This window comes from Myodes glareolus, chromosome 12, assembly GCF_982192425.1.
Source record: "Myodes glareolus chromosome 12, mMyoGla1.1, whole genome shotgun sequence".
Classification (NCBI taxonomy): Eukaryota; Metazoa; Chordata; class Mammalia; order Rodentia; family Cricetidae; genus Myodes; species Myodes glareolus.
In genome coordinates, this window is record NC_142037.1 from 28,680,300 (window position 1) to 28,705,190 (window position 24,891).

A 24,891-nucleotide genomic window follows, 5' to 3' on the forward strand; every position below is an offset into this window, starting at 1 on the left:
GAACATTCATTGTTTAAATATGTGCACTCATATTTTTTAAAATAAAGTATACCAGCGTGAATACATTTTTTTCATTTTATTCTCATATCCTCAAAAGGAGGAAATCCTTCCCACAATGCACCTGGTTCTGGAGACGATGCAGCTGGAGCCGAGATGCTAAATAAAGTCTTCAAAGAGTAGTCCTTCGAGACAGAGTGTGACCCATAAAACTGTCTGCTCACATCTTACAGACTGAAGTGTGTGGGCCACTTGGCCACCAGCCTAGCTCCAAGGGCAGAGTAAAATCAAAGTTCTGTCAGTCATTCATCACTGGCCCCGAGCAGTGCCAACCTAGTGGCTAGGTCAAGGGCCACATTTAGCTCCAGAGCTGTATTGTCCAGTTCCACTTCTGAGTCTAGGCATCCAACCGTGAACACAGCACAGAGCTGGCCCTCCCGTGAGAAAGCAGCAAGACTTCCAACTCAGTCATTCCGAAGCGGGAGCTTCTACCCTGACCCCTGAGGTCCTCACACCGTGATTGGTATCTCAAGCCAACCATTTGGAAAAGGAAGTGCCCCTGGGAATTTTGCTTCATCTACATTGGTCTCTGGACAGGAGAGTAAGTGAGGACCATTCCCTACTCTACTCCATGAGTAATTAATCAATGCTTCTACTCTTGGTCAGGCCTTGTTGACATGTTAAGAAACACTTTTGTTTTTTAGAACACTGTGAGCCCTCCTTACCTTTATTCTACCCAGTCTTGAGTTACCTGTACTCAGGAATAGTGTTTCTGGGACCCTGGGCTTTTGGTGTGTCTTGAAGGCAAATGATGCAGCCATTTTCCCCCTGAATTTTCAAGAGGTGAGAAGGAAGGTACTTAGGTATGACGTGGGGTGTCCCGCCCTGCTGGTGGAGACACTCTGCCCTTCGCTGAGGGCGTTCACATCATGTGGTTTGCAGAAATAAAGGCAGCGCTGAATGGCACGGGGTTCTCCTCTTCTTCTTAACCCTGTAGGAACTGAAATCTTCCCGGAAGAGAGAGCCAGAATCCAGCCGCACCTAACCCAGAACATCTCTATACAGGAAGCTTCCCGACAGCTAGCTGGGCAGTTTCAGCTCTGCATGCTCCACAACCATGCACCTGCATCTTTCAGGGTTACTCTTCTTCCTGGTGATCTCATTGCCTGCAGGTAGGAGGAGAACTGTCGGTCTGAATATGTAAGGGTCTCCTAAGGGCTCAGATCCTAAAATTCAAATAAATTAGCAAGCAAGCAAACAGCCAAATAAATAACATAAGCCAAGCTTGGAAAGTTCCACTCATAGGAGAGGAGCCGGTAGGTTAGGGTTAGGATGTGGGTAAGGAGTATCGGGGTGTCATTCTTTGCATTACTTATTTCTCACTATTTTCTGAAGATCCCCAGGATCTTTAGAGAGGGGAACCCATTTCATGATGTGTGCATTCCTATTCAGTCACCAAATTCCTATTTCCTCTAAATCGAGCTTCTGTTTGTTGAGACAGGATCTCTCTGTGCAGCTTTGGTTTTTCTGGAACTCACTCTGTAGACCAGGCAGGCCTTGAACTCCCAGAAATCCACCTGCCTCTGCCTCTAGGGTACTGGGGCTAAAGGTGTGTGCCACCATGCCCGCTTGTTGCTGACCTAGACTCTACAGTCTCCCCGAGATAGGAGGGGAGTCTGGAAAGGGGAATCAACAGACACCAAACCCTCCACCAGCAGGAAAAAAACGAGACTACCTTTGCTCTTCACCTCCTGAACACTGATTTGCCTTTTTCTCTATTCCTTCAGGTAACTGTGCGGTCGGGAATAAAGGTGTAGAATTTCAAACATGCAGTGCAGTCAAGGGCCTTTGTTTCTTTGGCTGTAGGCCTGGATGGGTATGGGTCGCCTTCTGTAACAACCTAATGTCCTGCTGTGTAAAGGACAAACAATTTGTACTTCCTCAGTCCAAAGGTATATGACCTATGTATGCTTCCCGGCTCCGAATAAAAAGCTGTGTGGGTAATAAAGAGTTCCCAATCTGTCTTCAAAGTCTAAGAGCTCGTTAAGAGAGGTTGTGGGTGGCAGATGGGGATCACACTGGCAGATCTGCTTTTTCCCAGGTTCCAAATGTTCCTTGCAAAGAAGCATTGCGGTGAATGGCACTGCCTGGTCTTCCTTTCTTGTCTTAAATCATAAATCCCTGCTTGGGACTGGAGATGTGGCTCAGTGCACCAGTTGCTCTCCCAGAGGACTCAGGTTCGATTTCCAGCACCCACATGGTAGCTCACAACCATCTATAACTCCAGTTTCCGGGGATCTGATGCTCTCTTCTGGCCTTTGCAGGAGCTTCATATATGTGGCACACAGATAGTACCACATACATAAAGTTCAATTAAACTTAAACAAAAATAATAAAGTTCATACAAGTCCACAGACCCAAGGAAAGGACCTTCTCTGAGTGTAGAAACAACAGTTGCCATGAAATCATCAGTCTTTAAACTGCTTTGCATATATCAAACTACTTACCCCTCAAAACAAAAATTTGATTTCTTCAATTGGTAATTTTTTCTAAGATCACACAAGCGGTAAATTAGTTTGTCTTGCATTTGAACCCAGCCCATTTTCACTTGCTTTTTTCCTTGTTGTTATCACCACCACCACCACCACCACCACCACCATCATCATCATCATTTATTTCTCCAAGAAAGAGCACACCAATTGATTATCCAATACCAAATGGTCAGGCCTTAAAAACATATACATGCAAGTAATATACAAACTGAATGGGTGTAATTGCATATTTGGGGATACACACACACACACACACACACACACACACACACACACACAGTTTCCCGTCTATCTTGATCGAGTCTGCTTTCGTTTACACTGAACTGTTTCTCACTTGGGAAGTATAAGAGATTTGCTGAGCTGTAGTTTCAATGAGAAGTTATGCATCCAACCAGGTCCCTGAAATACTAACCCCTCAGAACTCCTTTTAAGGCTCAAAGCCATAAACTGTTTCTAAGTTCCATTGCTGACTCTCCACACAGGCCCTTGACCTGAAGTTCCCACACACCCGACAACACTACTTTTGCCCATGTATCATTACAAGCATGTTCAGGATGAAGTGGTCTACACAGCTGGGTTGTGCCAGGCTGTAGGCATCCATTCCTGTGTGCCCCTCCCCAAGGGGGACGGAACCACGGGACTCCATCAAGATCCTTGTAATTCACTGCAGAGCCATGAGAGTGGTTGGTTGCCTCATCTCAGGAGTGGTCTTTCCCAAAGCTGTGGCCATAGGAATATTCTATTGGTACAACAGGAAGGACCCACCTGTCCAGAGGCCTTCAGCTTCTAGCCCTCAAATTTCTGGCAAAAAAAGGGGGACAACCTAAAGGTCATGATGGGTTCACACAGCTAGACTCTGATGACATGGTGCCCTGGTTAGCCCTTTGGAACGCCCTCCGGAAGCAGTTACAATGTGTGGCAACCTGTATTGGCGCCGTAAAGTCTGTCTCCTTACCCAAAGACAGGATGGGAGCGGTACAGAAGCTTACAAAATAATTGACAAAATGAACATATAAGTAGTAGATCAAGTCAGGCATAGTGGATTACACCCGCATTCTAGCAGAGACAGCGTAACCAGACGTCCAAGGACCACCTGGGTTGTATGACATCCTGTCTGAAAACAAACAAAAATAATAAATAAAAATGAAAAATAGGTTTAAAAAAAAAACCTTTCATCTGATTTCACATTTTCTTTATGGTCCCCACAGCCATAATAATGTGGACCAATAATACAAAGGTGTTTCTCTAACTTTGCTGGTTAGGTGCAAACAAAGGATAGGGAATTCTCCCCAGCAGAATACAAAGAGGACTTAGATCTTCAAAATTATGATTCTCAGAGAGTGCCTGGGTGTCAGAGCACTTGTCTGACAAGGACAAGAGCCCAGGTTCAATGTCAGGATCACAAAAACACTGAAAGTCCAAATAAGAAACAGATGGAGGGAGCTGGAGCGATGACTCAGCAGTTAAGAGCATTGCCTGCTCTTCCAAAGGTCCTGAGTTCAATTCCCGGCAACCACATGGTGGCTCACAACCATCTGTAATGAGGTTTGGTGGCCTCTTCTGGCTTGCAGGGATACACACAGACAGAATATTGTATACGTAATAAATAAATATTTTTTTTTAAAAAAAGAAAGAAACAGATGGAGTATTTAACTGCCACGTTCCAAAGATGCAGGATAGTTCAACACATGCAGATTCAAAGCTAGGCTTGCATCCCCAAGTCCTAAGATGTCAGTTTTATGATGTTGTCTGCTTGCTGGTTTATAAGGACATACACTACATCTGAATTTGCAAATATATTTACAGAAATGAAATTCTCTTTCTGCTTGATTTCAGTCGATCTTCCTGTATTCCAGTGTAGTAGTTGGTTGCTTGTTTGTTTCCCCGCTGCCCTGACCCAAAATAATTACACAAAAACTATATTATTTGCAATACTGTTTGGCCAATAGCTTAAGCATATTATTAACTAGCTCTTACATCTAGAATTAACCCATTTCCATTATTTTATATTTTACCACAAGGCTCGTGGCCTCCTGGCAAGGTTCCAACTGGCAGCTCGCATCTTTCCCCTCTGGTGGCTCCATGGCATCTCCTGACTCCGCCTTATTTCTCCCAGCATTCAGTTTAGTTTTCCCTGCCTAGCGCTATTCTGTTCTGCACAGGCCCAAAGCAGCTTCTTTATTCATTAACCAGCAAAGGCAGCACATACACAGAAGGACCTCCCACACCACCCCAGTGGCATGTTTGTCAGTTAATGGTGGGGACAAATGAAAATCTGATGTGGTGGCCTTCTGTCTTCTTGAAGGTTTTTCCTCCTCAGTGTTACTGGGGCCTACACATTCACCCCTGACATATACAACAGTAGAAAGAGAGATGATTACGGCCAGGAAGTGCAACAAAGCCCCTATGCTGCTTGTCTTTTCTTTAAAGTGAGCAAACACTGGTCGTTTGCCTGTGTGGAGCCCTGGAGTGCCTTCCAGGCTCGTCCTTTCCCTTGATGAGTGAATGACCATGAGCAGTCATAAATACCCAAACCAAATGATTACAAGCTCGGCAGCTACCAATTCCTATAAATACCAAAATGTTCCATCTCCCCACAAGTCCTGCTGTTCTAACGTCCTAATGTCTGAGGCTCTTTTCCGGCTCCTGGCTTGTGTAGAGGCTCCACAATGCCTGTTTTATAGACGATGGCTCCTTCTCACCACCATATGGCAGCTGTCGTCCATTTTACATCTTCATAGTCTTTGCACACCAGGTTCCAGTCCACGGAGGGCATGCTGGAGAATTCCAAGGCTTTTCTAAAGGGTCTCAACTGTCGGTTGTTTTCTTTTCTTTGGTCAAAAGCAGCACAGAGCAAGGTCTGCAGTCAGAATTCGGTAACAGAAGAGACTTTGCTGGAGAAAGTTCTAGAGACTCATTGCATAACCATGTCTACACTTAAAATGGCACTGGACTGTACAACTAAAAGGAACTGGGAGGGAGCCTTACAGTATGGCTCATTGGGTAAAGGTGCTTGATGCTATACCTGACTAACTGAGCTTGATCCCCAAAACCCACAAGGTACAAGGAAAGGGTCTTACACATGGACTAGCACCTGTCTGCATGTGTAAGCACACACACATACAATACATACACACATACAATCATGCATGCACACACACACAGCACACACACGCCACATCTGGCTGAAGATCAGTGAAAAACTGAGCTCAGAGAGGGGAGAGACTTGTCAGTTACATTTCTGGTGATGGACCACAATTAAGAATTGTTTTATCTCTTCCGATCTTTGTTGTTTGGGAAAATGGACACTTGCCAACTTGGGTAAGACTAAAAAGAACATAGATAAAAAGTCAATGCAATCCACCATTGACCCCTTCCCCCCTGAGGCGGTGCTGGTCTTTGAAAGTTCTGGGGTTCCCTCAGCCCTGGAGGTTTGGACAATGGAAACTACCAGGACAGGAAAACAACCGCTAGTTTTTGCTTCTGTCAGCAAGAGGCGCAAGCACAGGCTTTGGGCTTCATTGCACTTCCAATCTGAAGTTTGTAAGATCCAAACAGAGCTAAAATAGTGTGAGCTTGGATACAAACTTAGATACAAACTTCACAGCAATAATGGTAGGAGAGGAATGGGGATGGTGGGAGGGGGTTTACTAATACTGATTACGAGGACAGAATCCATTTCCGGCTGTATATGATCATGAAGACACTTAGCAAAAGTAATGCTTTGATTGGAGTTTTATTTTAATTGCACATGAATGGAGACTTGAAAGCCATCTCTCTGGACCCAATTCCTTGTTGCTCTTTGTTGAGGGACATTAGAAAAGGTGCTTACCAAACTCCAGCTGCCTGTCTGTAGATGGAAAACAATAGCCACGGAACAGACACACGTAAGTTGATGACCCAGAGACATTGAGTGGGACCGAATGTGTGCACTAGAGCCCAGGCTGGCCTCGAACTCGTGATCCTCCTGCCTCTGCCTCCTTCAGTAAATCCTACTGGCGTGTGCTACCACAACTGTCACCGTGGTGGCGCACACCTTTAATCCCAGCACTCGGGAGGCAGAGGATCTCTGTGAGTTTGAGGCCAGCCTGGTCTAAAGAGTGAGTTCCAGGACAACTAGGGTTGTTACATAAAGAAACCCTGTCTCAAAAAAAAAAAAAAAGAAAAAAGAAAGAAAGAAAGAAAGAAAGAAAGAAAGAAAGAAAGAAAGAAAGAAAGAAACCTTTGGAGAAGGAATCCAAAAAGGATGAAAGGATGTACACATTGGAATGCAACAGCTGTCAATTTAGCAATCGCATGTAATCCCTCCCACTAAACCTTCGAACCACACAGGCTAATCCTCAAGCATCAGAATTCCCGACGGTGAGGAGTGAGCCTGAGCCCCTTCTAGACACCGGAGCCCATTATCCAGACTCACCAAAGGGAGGCGATAGCAGCAGTTCTGTAATTAGGGCCAGGGACACTTGACAGCTCTCTGCACGTAAGGCTGGAGGTTCATCACACGCATTGCCCTGGACTAAACTCCAAATGACGCAGCGGTAGGAAGTTACAAAGAGGGAGCCGGAGGGTTACTTTATCGTTGTCCTACCTGAAATAAAATACAAATGTCATTAAACATAATCATAGATGACATCAGAGGAATCATTTCTTCATGGAAGAGTCAAAAAGGAAAATAATTAGGAACAACAGATAATACATTTTGAGAAGTTGAATTGATAGCTTCAAGTAAAACTTTTCAAATGTTAATAAAAAAACCCTTGAGATTCCTTCTACAAAGATATGGGGTGTGTGTGTGTGTGTGTGTGTGTGTGTGTGTGTGTGTGTGTGTACACGCCATAGCCCATCTGTGGAGGTCAGAAGTCAGTTTTGCACATCTTTTTTTTTTCCATTCTATCTCTTTGTGCACATACGTTTTGGGGGTGGAACAGAGGTGACCCTGAGCCATCTAAGTAGCCCAATATTGGGGTGTTATTGTACTGGCACACACCCAAGCTAAGAACGGCTTCTGCTACTCACAACAGCACAGCCTTGCAGGCAACCTCCCAGACAAACAATGAGGAATAGAAGTTAGACAGGACAGGGACCCCACTGGCTGCCACTCACTTAGACTTTAGGGGCACTGCACTGTCAGAAGTAGGGGAGTAGCTGTCTCTGGTGGGTGATGAGAGGGATGAAGAATTCTGAGAACACTCTGGGAACATGTGTGTGGACATGGCATAGGCTGGCACATGTTGACATCTGTCAGTAGCACTAGGAAGTGGGTCACATCGCTCTAGAAAAAAAAATAGCCAAGCTTTCCTGGGTGGCGGCCTCTGAAAACCCGAGAAGCTGGAGAGACCTCCTAGGATAATAGCAAACACCACAAGTTTTGCAAAATAAAGCGGATCTCAGATCCGCTTGGTCCCCTCTGAGTGTTGTAGGTTAGTTCAGGGTCCACACGGGACCAACTAGACAACCCCCATCCCCATAATTCCCTGAGGGAACAACAGAAGAGGAGGGCTCAGCCCCTCAACTGCGCTCCCATTTCTCTTCCAGACTTCCCAACAAAGCACGGGCTGCCTGGCGTTCCCTGACCTCGGGAGTCCCCGTACCCTCTCATCACCCCCGCCCCCAGCATGAGGCACTGTCCAGACAAGACCCAGGCCGTCCACTCTATGGCGCCAGCAAGGGGACAGCAGACTGCATGGCCCCTGCTCCCACCACCTCCCGTCTGCTGCCACCATAACAAATGACCTCATCTGAGGATCCGGTTCCTATCAGCCATGACGCTCCAGGCCAGCAGAGGGAGCATCGGGAGGAGCAGACACAGCACTGGGCGCACAAATCTGCTTCTGCGGAGCCTCAGCTGCAGCCTTCAAATCAGAGGCACCTCACTCAGTCTTGTTCATGGATCTTGGACACTGGGGGAGCTCAACTCCTGCAGGCAGAGCTCTCTCAGCCACCTTCCTTTGTGCTAGCCTTGGGTACACACAGACACAAAGGAAAGCCACCACACAAATAAGCACAGGACAGAGGAAGCTGTGTGTGTGTGTGTGTGTGTGTGTGTGTGTGTGTGTGTGTGTGTGTGTGTGTGATTATACACATACTCGTGACTCTGACATTTTGTTGTTATTGTGGTTTAGGTTTTGATTTTTTTTTTTTTGCATGAATACTGGGGATCCGATTCAGGTCCTGCTGCTTACAAAGCAGGTACTTTAGTGACTGAGCCACCTCCCCAACCCCAGGAGGCTCCTTTTACACAGCCTCTGCTACTTAAAGATACTACAGGTACCTCAGTCACAGGTACCATGGCCATAATGCCTTCACTGTCCTGTGGAGTCATTTTACCCAGTCTAGAAAGTGAAGTCTAGGACTCAAACTGTTCCACAGTCCCATACCCCATGGCCCACACTGGCACTTCAGCGGTGTGGGAGAAGCCTCCTACAGGTGATGGGGAGGCCACTTCATTCCATCAGACGTGTGACTACCCTGGTGGCAATGCTAGTGTCTTTTTCCCATCAGCTCCAACATTTAAGGATGGTGTTCATGTACTGAAAATAGCCTGGCGTTGGCATATAAACAGACAGGAGGACCAATGGAACCGAATCGAAGACTTGGATATCAATCCACACACCTTTGAACACCTGATTTTTGACAAAGAAACAAAAATATCAAAGGGGAATAAAAGAATATGTAACAAAAGATGCTGACATAACTGGATATCAATGTGCTGAAAAATGAAAATAGATCCTTATCTATCACCATGCACAAAACTCAAGTCCAAATAGATCAAAGACCTCAACATAAAGCCAGCCACACTGAACCTCATAGAAGACAAAGTGGGAAGTACACTTGAATGCATTGGCACAGGAGACCACATCCTAAATATAACCCCAGCAGCACAGACACTGGGAGAAACAATTAGTAGATGGGACCTCCTGAAACTGAAAAGCTTCTGTAAAGCAAAGGACACCGTCAACAAGACAAAACAACAGCCTACAAAATGGGAAAAGATCTTCACTAACCCCACATCAGACAGAGGTCTGATCTCCAAAATATACAAAGAACTCAAGAAATTGGTCACCAGAAGAACAAATAATCCAATAAAAAAAATGGAATATAGACCTAAACAGAGAAATCTCCACAGAGGAATCTAAAATGGATGAAAGACACTTAAGGAAATGTTCAACATCCATAGTCATCAGAGAAATGCAAATCAGAACAACTCTGAGATTCCATCTTACACCTGCAAGAATGGCCAAGATCAAAAACACCAATGACAACTTATGCTGGAGAGGTTGTGGGGTAAAGGGAACACTTCTGCATTGCTGGTGGGAGTGCAAACTGGTATAACCCCTTTGGATGTCAGTGTTGCGATTTCTCAGAAAATTAGGAAACAGCCTTCCTCAAGACCCAGCAATACCACTTTGGGGTATATATCCAAAGGATGCTCAATAGTGCCACAAGCACATGTGCTCAACTATGTTCATAGCAGCATTGTTTGTCATAGCCAGAACCTGAAAATAACCTAAATGCCCCTCAGCTGAAGAATGGAAAAGGAAAATGTGGTATATTTAGACAATGGAGTACTACACAGCAGAAAAAAATAACTACATCTTGAAATTTTCAGGCAAATGGATGGAGCTAGAAAACATCATTTTGAGTGAGGTAACCAGACCCAGAAAGACAATTATCATATGTACTCACTCATAAGTGGTTTTTAGACATAAATCAAAAAAAAAAACAGCCTACAAATCACAACAATGAGGACTCTAAGAGAGACTTACATAGATCTAACCTACATGGGAAGTAGAAAAAGACAAGATCTCCTGAGTTAATTGGGAGCGTGGGAACCATAGAAGAGGGTTGAAGGGGAAGGGAGAGGCAGGGAGGGGAGCAGAGAAAAATGTAGAGCTCAAAAAATCAATTTAAAAAAATGAAAAGGATGGTGTTTGTGTCGTTGTTCACACACAGGCAGGCTCTAGAGCCTTCCACAGTATGTGACCTTAAGTGTAGTTGTATCACCTTTCTAGAACTTGGTGTGGAATCTACCAAAGCGGGCACAGCTGTTCTCCTCTCCAAGCCCTTGTAAGAATCAAGTGAACAACTAGATCAGTGCCCATGCTCCACACGAAGGAAGCGGTCCACAACTGTGCAGCATGTTTGTTACCAGGGTCCCTCTGGCGGCTACCTAGGAAGGAGGTCAGCTCTCCCTGGCTCCTCCATCCCCATCAGTCTGAATGTTCCACCTATTGAGTGTGTGAACAGGGGCTGGGTGTCCTTCCCAAAGGCAGCTGGAGTTCCCATATACTGGATTGCAGGACACCCACTGGCCTTTCCACGCCTACCCAGGACAGCACATGTTGTGATTATGTGTGCACTGCAGGCGCCTGTCTTTAGAATGATTAGCTGAGGGCCGTGATCATACCTCGGTTCGTCGAGTGCTTGCTTGACTTGCAGGCGTGAAGCTTGGGCCTCCGTTCCCAACACAGCATAAACCAACTACAGTGATGTTCAGTTTTCATAATCCTAGCACTCAGGAGACGGAGGCCGGAGGATCAAAACACCAAGATTCTCCTTAGCCATGTAGTGAGTTCAAAACCAGCCTGGGAGACAAACTTTATCTCAAGGTGGAGGAGGAGGGGAAGAAGGAGAACACGGGAAAAGAAGAGGGGAGGAAGCAATCACTGGGCGAGGAGTGGATCTTGTTCCTCATTGGAAAACACCTGTGTTAGGTCACCCCTTCCCCCAGAGGACAGCAGGTGAAGAAAGTACCTTGGAAGCTCCCCCAAGTAAACAGTGTCCCCGGCCAGTCTTCCAGCCATTTCATGTGCCTCTGTAGAGGCTCCAGCCCAGTGATGTCTCTTCTCAACAGGTGTCACCATGGGCTGGCCTCTGCACCATGGGACAGATGATCAGACGCTAACCTGAGATAGAAGGGCCTTGGAGGCTCACTGTCTCCCCCAGACCCTGCATTCCCACCCTGCTCCCAAATGCCTGCAAGAGCTTTCTGGGATTTTGCTAGACTTCTCCTTCCATATCTTGACTTTTTAACAGGTACCGCCTCCCACCACTCATGTGGGAAAGATGCTGGCTGAGAACATTGAGAAAGGAGGGTCGGTGATCCTTCAAGGACACACAACTACTGCACAAACTAAGTTTTCTGCTCTTATGGAAACACAATAGTTTGATTTTGGAAAACAAAGACCCTTAGTATCCACCCCCAATTACTCATCAGTGTGTATCTTGGGAGAGTACTCTGCTTGAATGCCAGATTTTCAGAATTGGTATTTGAATTGCTGACTTGGATTTAGTTTTTAAAAAAAAAATAGTGGGTGTCTTAGTTAGCATTCTGTTGCCGTGAAGAGACACCATGACCAGGGCAACTCTTGGAAAGGCAAACATTTAATCGGGATGGCTCACAGCCTTAGAGGCCATCTATTATCAGCATGGCATAAACATGCCACCATGCAGGCAGACGTGGTGCTGGAGGAACTGAGAGTTCTACATCAGGATACACAGACAGCAGGAAGAGACAGACACTGAGCTTGGCTTGAGCATTTGAAACCCCAAAGCCTACCCTAAGTGACACACTTCCTCCAACAAGACAACACCCGCTCAAACAAGGTCATACCTCCCTAATCCTTTCAAATAGTGCCCATGGGCCTATGGGCTTTTCTTTCAAGTCACCACACTGGGCAAACAAGATGAGAGAACAGACTCCAGCAAATAGTCCTAGCACACATGTCGTAGTGCGTGCACACGCGCGCGCGCGCACACACACACACACACACACACACACACACACACACACGACAGCTGTGCCACAGCTTCTGCTGTTTGAGCAGCTCCAGTCCCTCCCCCAGGAGGCCCGCAGCAACCAACTGGCAGGCTTCTGCTTCAAAGCAACTACATGTGACTGGAAGACAGTGATTTTAAAATGTAGACATTGGGGCTGGAGAGATGGCTCAGCAGTTAAAAGCACTGACTTCTTCCAGAGGACCTGGGTTCAATTCCAAGCACCCACATGGCAGCTCACAACTGGCTGTAACTCCAAGATCAGGCAAACATGTAGGCAAAACACCAGTGCGCATAAAATAAAAGTAAATAAATTTGAAAAAAAATAAATAAAAATAAAAATGCAGACATTTCAGAAGAGATGCAACAGTACTCAGGACTTGTGGAGTGTGCAACTAGCTGATGGAGAAGGATGTTGCCACCCGTATCAAGCAGGAGTGTGACAAGAAATCACAACCCTTCCTGTTGAGCAAAACATTGGCAGCTATATGACACAGGACACCAGACTTTTTATCTCTTTCTACCTGGGTCAGGTGGTCACTGTTCTGTTCAACTCCGGTTAAAAGCACAGACTGTGCCAGACATCCAGTGATCCACACCAAAACAAGGACTGCTTCCTTAATTCCAAATACCTGTGACTGAATCTCCAGCCTTGCTAAGGGAGCAGCTCATTTTGAATCTGTTGTGTTTTAACAGTGCCACATCCACGGCTGTCCCGCCTGTGTGACAAAATGCCTCTCAGGTGGTGGCCGTCTCGAAATGAGGGGCTCGTGCTTCCTGGGGCTTGGCCCCCGGCGGCCCCCTGGCAGCCTGCTCGAGTTTGGTGCCTGATCAGCCTCAACAACCTCGTTCACTTTGTTCCTGGCGGTGGTTTCTTGCGTTGGCTCTGCTATTTTCTTCTTCTGTTCTACTTTTCTCTTGACCAAAACTTAGTCTGTTCAAGGAACCAGGAAACATTCCCAACGGTTCCTTGAATACGGAGGAACTGATGCACCAGTCCCCTCCCTTGATTCAGGCCATTAATGTGATGATTAAGACTCCGGCGCGCTCTCTGGGGGAATTTATGGATACCCTAGAACAGAAAGAACTCATGATGGTAGAAGATGGGTAAATTATGAAGGAGAACATATGGAGTGGCATGAGTTAACATTCATGGAGTGGCTAGCCAGAATGAGAAACCTCTGGTGCATTTTAGATAGGAAAGAAAGGCAGGCTGTTCTTGACAACAGGAAGCCAGCCATTCAATATTGGAGCAAACCCTGGGGGGGGCGGAATCCTGAAGAATAGTATTTGGGCTACCTCGAGGGCAGATATGATTTAGGGCCATGAGAAAGCGCAGTTGGTTAGTGGTGTGAGACGAATTTCAAAGAAAAGCTCTGCCCACCTGACCCTGACCACAAGACTTGCTGAGAATAATCAACTGCCTGTAATCATTTTTTTTATGTAAGCTTTTATGTCTGCCAACTTCCTTTTGTAATCCCATAAAAGTGATGCTTGAATTGAGTAAAATTGCAACAGATTCAAACCTCATTAGAGTTGTGTCTGTCTGTCATTCGCTGAACTTGTGCCTTCCTGTTACCAAGACCCTGCTTCTCCCACGGTCTGAGTGGCTCCCCTGAGCCGGTCCGTGGCATAACAGGGCATCGTCCTCTATATTAGTTTGTAGTTAAATTAGCAAGTCCGCATCCATTTGTATTTATTTTCTAGTCCACACTTCTGTGCCCCCCCACCCCTTAGGCCATTTATTTTAAAAAGTAAATCTGTTGGAGATGTAAATGAATAAATGAATAAATAAAAATAAAATAAAATTAAAAGAGATCACCACGTGAATTTTGTATCCAGGTTAAAACAGAATTTCTCACGGTCTCTGAAACAGCCCTAAACACATTTCTGCCACTTTGTACTGTGTACTTAGGTGAAACAGTCTCAGAACAGGCAATTGTCAATTTAGAATCCAGAGTGCTAACCAATACACTCTGCAACCATCACGGCACTATAAATTCAAACTCTAGATCGACTCTGAAAGCTACTGATGTTCCACATTCTGCAGGATCAAATATCCAGTCCAACCTCAGTTCTTTATGTAAGAATCAACAATCAACAAGCACATTGATCTCATTAGTATGCAAATTTGCTTTTAGTAAATAAAAACAACCTATGCATACCAAAGAAGTGGGTTTTTTAAAAGATTTATTTATCTATCTATCTATCTATCTATCTATTTATTTATTTATTATGGATACAACATTCCAGATCTCATTATAGAAATGGCTGTGAGCCACCATGTGGTTGCTGGGAATTGAACTCAGGACCTCTGGAGTATCAGTCAGTGCTCTTAACCTCTGAGCCACCTCTCCAGCCCCCAAAGAAGTGTTTTAAATAAATTGCTTAGGGCTGGAGAGACTGCCCCATGATCAAGGGTGAGAACTGCTCTGCTTCAGGACTGTGGTTCCGTCCCAGAGCCCATGTCAGACACGTCATCATTTCCTGTAACACCAGTTCCACAGGGTCCTAATCCTTCTAGCTTCTGTGGGCACATGCATGCAAGTGCTCAGACACACGCAATACAAATACGTGATCAAATAAATTAAAATACATTTCTTTACGAACTATTATGAGTAAATGTTTGACTTGTGTGTGTGTGTGTGTGTTTCTAGATCTCTATGCCTGAGAGTACATAAAAATTTCCCAGACCAAAAGCAGAGAAAGTTTCAAAGCCCTGCTTTAAACAATAACCCAAAGTGGGGCTGGAGAAATAGTTAAAAGTACTTGCTTTGAAATTCTGAGGACCACAGTTTGAATCCTAGTACCCACATGACAAGTCAGGCATCCAGCACACGCACCTGGAACACCAACTCAGACATGAGCAGAGACAGGAGGATCAGAGTTTGCTGAATTCTAGCCCAGCAAACAAAACAAAACAGGACCCCCAGGTTGAGGGACAGACCCTGCCTCTGCTTCACAGGAACAGGTAAACAGTAATAGAACACATCCGATGATGCCCTCTCCTGACCTCCTGACCTCCTGACCTCCTGACCTCCTGACCTCTATGTGCACATAGACATATGTATCTGAACACACAGGTGCACATACACTCATACAGACACATAAAATAAAACCAAATCTTTTTTTTTAATTAGTGACACAAAGCAGCTGTACACATTTCTGGAATACAGGTAACCTTTGATAAGATATATGATGCACAGTGATCAGATATGAGCAATTGGCACATCTCTCACCTCAAACACCCACTGTTTTTCTTAGTGTTGGGAAGATGCCACACTTTCTGGTGTGTGTTTGTGTGTCAATATGGTGTATATGTGCGTGGTGTGTGTGTGTGTGTGTGTGTGTGTGTGTGTGCACATGTAGGCCAGAAGAGAGCAAATTGTGTCTTCCTCTATCACTCTTGACTTTATTCTTTTGAGGTATGTACAGCCCCCCCCATGCCCCCTTCTCCTTTTCCCAGCCGCCCCCCCCCCAACTAAGCTGGGAACCTGCGAGCTCTAGCAATCCTCCTGTCTTGGCTCTCCTTAGTGCTGAGGTATAAGCTTGGATGTTCCTGCCCCTGGCTTATTACAGAGATGCCAGGATCCAAACTCAGATGCTGATAGTCCACGGCAAATTCTCCAATCCATGTCACCGTCTAGGTCATTTCCCAGTCGCGTGTTTTAAGGATATAGGTGTGTGAACTGCAGAGGACCAGCCGCACTTTGGCTGTACAGAAAAGTGAAGGTGTGTTGTTGGAAGACACTGAGATACTGCCGTCCAAAACATTTGAGAACTGTGTTCTAAAATACTCCCAGCTCTCCTTGACTCTCCCCTCCAACTTATAACCTTCTATCTGCTCTGAGTTCCTTGTGCAGCTCCACATCAGTAGCTCGGCACCTCTGCCTCACTCTGGTTATTTGATCCGCCAGCTACATTTGATCTTCCTGACATTTAACCTTAAATCACTTTCACAAACTTTTTGGCTAGATACATCTGACTTTTTCTAGTCCCGACAGGTGCTGGTGGGATGGAAACTCTTTGGGTACAGTTCCTGATGCCTGAGCACAAGCCACAGGGACCAGGCTGTCACTTCTTTGGGGAAGCCAGATTTCAGTAAGAAAACAAAACTGGTCTGAGGTCTCCACTGGGCTGGAGAGCAGAAAGTTCATAGTGTTCCCAGAGAAAGGGAGCAGAGAGTATGGGGGTTACAGGAATGCAACTCTCTGTGTCCATGCCTGTCTAGGAGTGTACCCCCAGAATCTGACTGCCATGACACCAGCTACACACACACGCACACATCACACCATATGCATACACACATGCACCACACACACACACACACACACACACATATCACCACCACCACCACCACATGCATGGACACACACATACACACATGCACTCTCAAGCACCTGACCTTCTCCACCCAGAACACTACTATGGGGAATCACTCGTGACAAGTTTCCACGGTTGTGACCCGTGACCAGGACACCAGCTGTTCTAGTTTACTCTGTTGTGGGGATAAATACCAGGATCAAAAACAATTTAGGGAGGAAAAGGTTTATTACCTCTTACCTTACGGAGATAAGTCAGGGAAGGAACTCAAGCAGGAGCAGAAGCGAGGACCATGGAGGACGTTACTCACTGACTTGCTCCCATTCATGATTAGCTAGCTTTCTAGCCCAACCTGGCCCTAGAGATGGCACTGTCCACTGAGCACGGTGCCCTGCTATGTCAATTGGCAGTCAAGAAAAAGCCACCACTGGCATGCTCCTTGGCCAGCTTGATGGAGTCAGTTTCTCAGCTGAGGTTCCCTCTGCCCAAGTATGCCAAGTTGACAACAAAGATTAGCCATCGCACCATCCCTCAAGTGGAAGTGCCTAAATTCTTCCATCCCGGGCCATGCTTGAGCCTTCAGCTTGCTGTGTACGGGGAGTCCCATACACTCTGACCATCTCTCTAGCCCTGACCACAGAGATGAGAGAAGTAGGCTCTTCATGGAGCCTGCCAGCTTCAGAAGGCAGAGCCCCGCTCACAACCGCTGGTCTCCAGGGTACCTTCCCCACACCGCAAGCTGGCACGCAGAAGGGGTGACTTAAAGTGGCTATCAAGAGGAGCCGACATAGGCGGAATTTGGACCATGGTATCAGATGCAGCTCTCGCTGAACTATGAAAGGATACAGATCATACAGTCGGTGAGGTAGGGGAAAGAGGGCGCAGGGCGGGAGAAGCAGGCTCCATCCTTCACATTTTTGGGGGGATGGGACAGAGAAAGGAAGGGGTCTTGTGAATCTGAGCCCCGTATTCTCTGAGTTCAGCCTCTTGCCTTGACACAGCCTTAGATCCTCCACTGCCACACGGGAGCTGCAGTTCTCAACCTGTGTGTGGCAACCCCTTTAGGGATCAAGCAACCCTTTCATGGGGATCACCTAAGACCATTGGGAAACACAGATATATACATTACGATTCATAACAGTAGCAAAATTACAGTTATGAAGTAGCGATGAAAGAATTTTATGCTCAGGGGTCACCACAACATGCGAAGCTGTATTAAAGGGTTGCAGCATTAGGAAGATTGAGAACCACTGCTCTAGAGACTCTGATCTCCTGCTGTCCCCTCTTGGTGGTTCAGGGCGGCTGTGAGTTCCAAGGTCCCCCTACTTGTGGGTTTAGGTCCTCCACCTTGGCTGTCCCTGTCCACTCTTCTGGCCTACTCCAAGCTGTGTCCCTGTCCCGACTCAGCCCTGATGTGGAAGTCCCAGGATGGGGGAAGCTGCCCAGAGGCTGTCAGGCTGGGTGCTATTGTCCAGATCTCGGCTGCCACTTATCTGGGCCGCCCACATGGGGAAATGAGATAGTCCAACATCACTTTTCCCATTAATATTCTTATCGCCACTGGAAAGGATGCTCTTTGTGTGTTGTGACATGTGGGTGTGAGCTTACAAACCCCCGGGTCTCTCTCTCCATCCTCTGACTTCTGACCATATGGGTGGGTATCTGAGACACTATGTAACTTGGACACGGAGTGTGAACATATGAAGTATGTCTGTGTGATGCATTGCAGAGAAGTAGATGGGAAGGAGGGAGGTGAAGGTAGATGGATGGCGGGGAGTGGGGGCAGACATGCTTGAGTCCATGTGTCTGGACCACACTAAAGAAAGAAAAGAGCAATCGGAGGGTGAATCTTTTAAAAGAGCTAACTAATTCTGGTTGAGAGGTTGAAAAGCCGGGTCATTTCATTCGGTCATAAAAGTGTGTGTTAGCCTAGTCCTCTTGAAAGGCCAGTCCTAGATACTAAACATAAAAAGGCTAAATGTGTCTTCTCTTCACTGTCTACCCTTCCTGTCTCCCCAAAAGAGAAACCTTTGTGTACACACAAGAGAAGTTTCATTACAGAATTATTCATAGTAGCAAAAGTTACAAACAAGCTAAATGTCACTTGGCAGAGTGATTAAATATACTAGAGTATAGCAAACCAGGTCTGTGTGTCACTGTGTATCAGTCAGAAACAAAAAATGTCTTTATACACAGAGGAAGCTCTCCCAATTTATATGGATTATGCCTATCATTATGGATTATGAATATTGTTATGGATTATGCATATCATTATGGATTGTGCATATCATTGTTGATTATGAATATTGTTATGGATCATGCACATCATTATGAATTATGAATATTGTTATGGATTATGCATATCGTTGTGGATTGTGCATATCATTATGGATTATGAATATCGTTATGGATTATGAGTATCATTATGGATTATGCATATCTTTGAGTTTCCATTCTGCTGCTGTGGTAAAACATTTGGATCAAAAGCAACCTGGGGAAAGAAGGAATTTATCTGGCTTATACTTTCAGGTCTCCGGCCGTTGTGGAAGGAAGTTAGGACAGGAACTCAAACAGGAACAGGAAGCAGAAGCCACAAAGGAATGCTACTTACGGATTTATTTGGGCTTCCATTTAGTTAGCTTTCTTATGTAGCCCAGGATGACGTGCCCCAAAAAAGGGTGCCACCCACAGTGGGTTGGACTCTACCACATCAATTAACAATCAATATACTCCCCCACAGCATGTCTGCCCACAGGTCAATCTGAGCTAAACAGTCCATCAGCTGAGTTTCTCCTCTCAGATGACTCTTGCTTGTTTCAAGTTGATAATAAAAGACAACTCTGACACCATACACAGACCCCAAAGTGTCAGGGAGCATGGAGCTCTGGAAGATTCACACAGCAAAATGTCAGGACTGGAATGAAGGCAAAGGAAGTATCTTTTGCATAGACACATGACCTGAGTTGTTCTGTAACGGAAGTAAGTTTCTCTATTACTTGTGGAATTATGAAAAGAAACCACAGTATTGTAACGCACTAGCTTTAGAGTTGATGATTCAAACACAGTTTCTGAGAGGTCTTACTTTCCGTGACAAATATGTTAGAGGTTAACATATTTATTATGTTATTATTAACAAATGTGTTAGAGGTGAGAAAGGAGGTAAGCACGGAGATGAGGCAGTGAAGACTCGGAGTCACGTGTTACCATATCTACCTAGCTCACATGATAGAGAGGGGTTTACTGAAAAGTAACGGCCCCAGCAGAGTTAAATCCAGAAAAGAGTTGAATTAGGGCTAGCCTTTTTTTTTTTTTTTGTAATTTTCTCTACTCTCTTTACCTGAGGCAGGGTCTCCGTTGAGCCTGAAGCTAGGCCCGTGGCCAGCAAGCTCCAACAACTCTCCCTTCTCTGACCACTGCAACACCGAGGCCACAGATACACGGACATGCCTGGCTTTTTAAGTGAGTTCTGGGGATTCGAACTCTGGTCCTCACGCTTGTACAACCATAGCTTTTACCTGTTAGCCATCTCCTCAACCCTAATTTTCCCCCTTTTAAGGCAAAGCAATACTTAAGTTTATGTATATATTACAGTTGTCTGTGAGTTCATCCCTGGATGGACTTCTGAGTTGCTCAAGATCAGCATTTAACATGGGAGACTTTTGTCCCATTTAAAGCCCTAAACAAAGCCTCCCTCAGCAGTGGGTTTTTTCAATCCACTGAACATTCCACCTTTCAAGGGCCCTAATTTATGTGAGCCCTTGGATCCAGCTATCTTCTACAGGCCTCCGAACTCATCACCCCACTATACACACTGTGAGATGCAATATCTTCTGGACAACAGGATCTAATTCCTGGTCAACAGGATCTACTTCCCGGTGCTCAGAACCTGTCCAGCCCAAACTCCAGCCACTGAAACCAGCTCATACTTAACACTGTCTTTCAATTCTCTCTCTATGCCTGGAACCTCAGGATTCTCATCTTGCTTTGAAGTCAGCAACTGAAGACTTTTTTTTTAAATCCCAAGATACAACTCAAAGCAATCACTTTTAAACCTGTAGCACAGGCTTTTTATTGTTGTTTTTTGTTTATTTGTTGTTGCTATTGTTTGGGTTTCTGAGACAGTATTTCTCTGTGTAACCTTGGCTGTCCTGGAACTCGCTCTGTAGACCACGCTGGCCTCCAACTCACAACTATCCCTCTGTCTCTGCCTCCCAAGTACTCGGATTAAAGGCATGTTCCACCACCACCCAGCTATACTTTTAAAATGTATAGAAACAACCTAAATGAAATACACATGTAACGTTAATAAAAGTGCAGGGTGTGCCTGGAAAGGTTTTTTCTAAGATATTCGGAACCTGTACCAGAATGGCTTTGCAAGGTGTCTCTGAACCGAGGCCACACAATGGGAGAGTGAGGTGCGTGACCACATCTGCAGCTGTAACCTTGACCTAATGTGATCCTCTCGGCAACCTCTTCTGTCTCCTGTGAGTTCTTCTTTGCACGGTCCAGATTCTATGCTGTCCACGTTCTGATGGTTCCTGCCAAATCTTCCCAGGGAAAAGGACTGTGGTTTGCAACGGCAGATAAATGAATCTGTCACATATGTCTTCCTATTGTCACCTATGCTGAAGGACACCATTCTTCTCTAGGCCACACAGGAGTCTGAGGGCTGCTCGGTTACTCAGATCCACTCCAGAAAGCCTGGGAATGACAACCATTGCCGGTAAACATGAAGTACTTCTGCTGTTAACCCAGTTGCTGCAGGAGACCAGACAGCACATTGCACATTTTTGTGAGTGGTGTTGGTTTTTAGATTTATTTCATTTTTATTTTATGTGTATATGCGAGCATCTCTGTGTATGTATGTGTATCAAGTGTGTACCTCATGCCTTGAGTGGTCAGAAGTTGTCTGATCCCCTGGAACTAGAGTTACAGACAGTTGTGAGTTATCTATCATATAAGGTCTGGGACCGGAACCAAGGTCTTCTGCAAGAGTAGAAAGCACTTTTTAACTGCTGAGTCATCTCTCCAGCCATCTACGTTGTTGCTATTGGTTACCCTTATATGGAAGTACGTATACAACATGTGATAATGCAGAATCTCATATAGCATAATACAGAGAGTTATGCTATATAATTTGATTACCACTGCTAACATGACAGGCTATTTTAAACACCAGACAAGCACATAAAACCAGGTCCCAATATGAGTACCTGTAAGTTTTCATAGATGTGACTATTTCACCACGCTGGCTTTAGACACCTGCAGAGAAAAAGCAAATCATTACAGTACCGCAGAACCTTTGTCGAAACCTCGATTCCAACCCAGACAGACGAGCCTGCCATCTGGAGGCTGTGTTCATCATTTAAAGTGACGTTGAGAGCTATTTCTGCACATATACTTATAAATAGCAGGCAGAGCCACACAAGCTCACATTTTTCACATAAGTTAGATTGCATTGGAATGGTACAGGCATAGGTGCAGTACCTGAATACTCCAGTAGGGGGCACTAGAGTTTCTATTAGCGAGAAATTTTTAAATTTTTTTATTTATTTATTTTTCGTTAACAGTTTGCTGGGTTTTGCAGATTGATGGCAACCTGCAGAACATAAGGGCCTCCGTTTTCCGTTCTGGAGTGATTGCCTGGAATCATTTCTTCTGATTCTTTCCCTAGGCAGAAGACTCGGTGGACAGGGAGGCTGAGCAGGTATCAGTGCTGTAGTTCAAGTTGCTCAAGTCAAGGTGTGACCTTGAGGCCCTTCTCCAAGGTCAGGCTGACTTAGGGACAAAACATCCTCTCACAGTACCTCTGACCCCTGTCACACAATAGTGGTTCCCTCCCGACTGTTCCGAACAGACAAGCGGGAGGTATTTCTGAAAGTCTCTAGTTTGGAATCCAGCCCATGCCCTCTTGATGAGCAGCAAAGGGATAAACACACAAGCCGGAGACTTTGAGATTCAGTCCCCCTGGGTACATACAGATCTGAGGGTTACGAAGGGAAGGTGTAGTAAGGTGACACATGAAGCCAAAGACTCGAAGAACAGAGACACTGGAACTCTCAGAGCTACGTGGGCTGTGATCAAGTTCAGCTTCTCCTGAAGATTAGCCCCCGCCCCCCAAGTTCACAGTAGCCAGGACACAGGCATCCACTCCTAGCCCTACCCTCGAAAACAGCCAACTGATAGGGTAAAATGGAGGAAATAAAACAGTCACTCTGATGACCCTCCAGAACGCCTGATGGCCATTGTCTACCATTACATAGCCCCCTGGTCCTGGTGTCCAGGCCTGAGGTAGGGGTGTGGACTCACAAGCAGATCCTGGGGTTTCTGGAAATCTCAGGTTCCCAACAGCTATGCCAGAGGTTTAGAGACCTGGCTGTCCCATACTACCTCCTCTCCTGGCCCCTCCCTGACCTGCCCTCTCTCTGGCCTCCGGGCCTGAGAAGGCCTGGAGAGGCCGTGGGAGTTTGGCTACCATTATCTGGCCCTTATCACCAGTAAGTTCAGGCTGACACGGAGCCCTCTTAGTTCAATGACGAGGGGCCCACCCGAGGTCATTCCTGTCTCCAGAGAGCCGGGCCCTATCTCAGCGACCTACGGAAACCTTGGCATGAGCTCATGCTTTCTGACGACAGAGAGGGTCCCTACCCTATCACTGCCCAGACTCCCTTCCCCACCTCGACCCCCCTCCCCCCGGCGTCTGACATGAGCCTGGTAAAGGGCTCCACCGCTCCTCACTGAAATAGCAACACTGATAACCACAGCAGACAGAAGTACATTGACGAATCTCCATTCAGAAAAGCACTGCTCCCTCCTCCCTCTGCCTTGGTGCAGTCCTCCCTCCTGGGATGGGTGTGAGCACACAGGCTGTGTCCATTCCCTGCATAGTCACATGAAGACTGTACGTCCATAGCCCTGCAGAACCCAGGCTAAAGCACACTTCTTCTCACGCGGGGAAAAAAAAAAGCCCCTGGATGCCAACCCCCCACGCACTAAGGGTGCTGGTAAGATGGATCTTGCCTGGATTGGTGAGGTAAAGAGCCCCAGAGTGGGAGGTGGTTTGTGGAATATTTGGGGACATCCCCTGTGTAAGCACCTCGGCACCCAGAACAACTGTAAAGCCAGTCTCTTCGTGGCGGCTTCATCATTTGGGGTCCAAAGTTATCATTCCTGTGTCAAGCCCATTTGGTTTGAGAACCTACTTACCGAAATTCTTTCAGATCCAAGATGAAAACCGCGTTCCTTCAAAGAGAATTCTGCTCGCGTATGCCTCTCCAGAACTGCCTTAAGCCAAGTTCAAAACCTAAGGCTCCTTGGACTCCCACCCCTGGGAATCTGGCACACACCTGGTTTAACCTGACGGGAGGGTGGAACACTTCGGGACACCTGCAGAGTGTGGGGCAATTTTTCTGTTCAGCTTCTTGACTGATTTGAGCTCTGATTTATTTCTGTCTCCCACTCTCCGTGAGGCTTTCCAAAGAAAGATCCAACTGACTAGAGGTGACAAATGTCTCCCAGGCAAAAGAGGCTCCTAAGACTCTTCTGGTATCTCGAGGGACCTGTTGAGACTGGGGTTTGGGCCTAATGTGGTCCTTGTTCATGACTATAATCAAATATTTGAGAGAATGTTCTTAGTCTAAAATTTGTGCTCAACCTCTCCCACAAGGGCCTCCTCTGAGGCTCGGTTAGGGTGGGACTTGCTTCGGGAGTCACCAGCACTGCTGTGGGGCGGGGGGGGGGGGGGTCCTTTCAGCAGGGTGAAATGAAATGACGGTTTAGCTTCCAGCTGGCCATGGGCCAGTGCCTCTCCTGGGCTTGCCATGTGGTCCTCAAACCTTATCTTGTCAAAACCAGCAAGGGACAGTGTGACAGCAAGACCAAAGTCAGACTCCTGTGGTCTAATCACACAAGTGACATCCCTCTTGGGGCAGTTACTAAATTAACCAGAAGCAAGCTATCGTGGGAATTCACGGGGTGAGAATGCCAGACAACTGGGAACCCTAGAGACACTCGGAAACTGGGGGCACAGCCATCCCCAGAGAGGTTCCCAGGTGTGGACATCCACCTAGACCTGAAGGTGTTCCATGGGACACCTCCTCTCTGCCTAGAGGACACAGCACTTCAAAGCCACGGCTTCGGAGTCGGCCTTTATGCACAAGAGTCTTGACTTTCTTGCTCACCCATCGATTTTCCTTCAGCAAATCGCCTCCCTGAACCTTTGTAATCTGGTCTTTAAGCTAGA

At 46.1% G+C, this 24,891-nt stretch overlaps 1 protein-coding gene and 1 long non-coding RNA gene across 3 annotated transcripts; one reads left to right on the plus strand and one right to left on the minus strand.

Annotated features, from left to right (window-relative positions):
* Window positions 1-401: 401 nt before the first annotated feature.
* On the plus strand, window positions 402-2,005 carry Defb136 (defensin beta 136). 2 transcript variants are annotated; one of them, XM_085698099.1, is made up of 3 exons: window positions 402-598; window positions 995-1,169; window positions 1,785-2,005. In XM_085698099.1, the coding sequence occupies exons 2-3, from the start codon at window positions 1,115-1,117 to the stop codon at window positions 1,955-1,957; spliced, it is 228 nt and encodes a 75-aa protein (XP_085554225.1). In that variant the 5' UTR covers window positions 402-598; window positions 995-1,114; the 3' UTR covers window positions 1,958-2,005. The 2 variants fall into 2 exon arrangements, with proteins under 2 accessions (XP_085554225.1, XP_048277770.1); XM_048421813.2 differs by lacking the exon at window positions 402-598 and having other exon boundaries at window positions 926-1,169.
* Window positions 2,006-2,712: 707 nt separating this feature from the next.
* On the minus strand, window positions 2,713-21,912 carry LOC125392464 (uncharacterized). Its single transcript, XR_015004692.2, has 4 exons — window positions 21,863-21,912; window positions 6,967-7,137; window positions 5,787-5,876; window positions 2,713-5,409 (listed from the first exon to the last, which is right to left on the minus strand). It is a non-coding gene; the product is annotated as an uncharacterized LOC125392464 (long non-coding RNA).
* Window positions 21,913-24,891: the final 2,979 nt, after the last annotated feature.

Coding starts and splice junctions, on each gene's coding strand:
- Defb136 (XM_085698099.1), top strand. CDS start 1,115: ATGCACCTGCATCTTTCAGGGTTACTCTTCTTCCTGGTGATCTCATTG. Junction 1,170..1,784: donor GGTGATCTCATTGCCTGCAG/GTAGGAGGAGAA, acceptor CTATTCCTTCAG/GTAACTGTGCGGTCGGGAAT.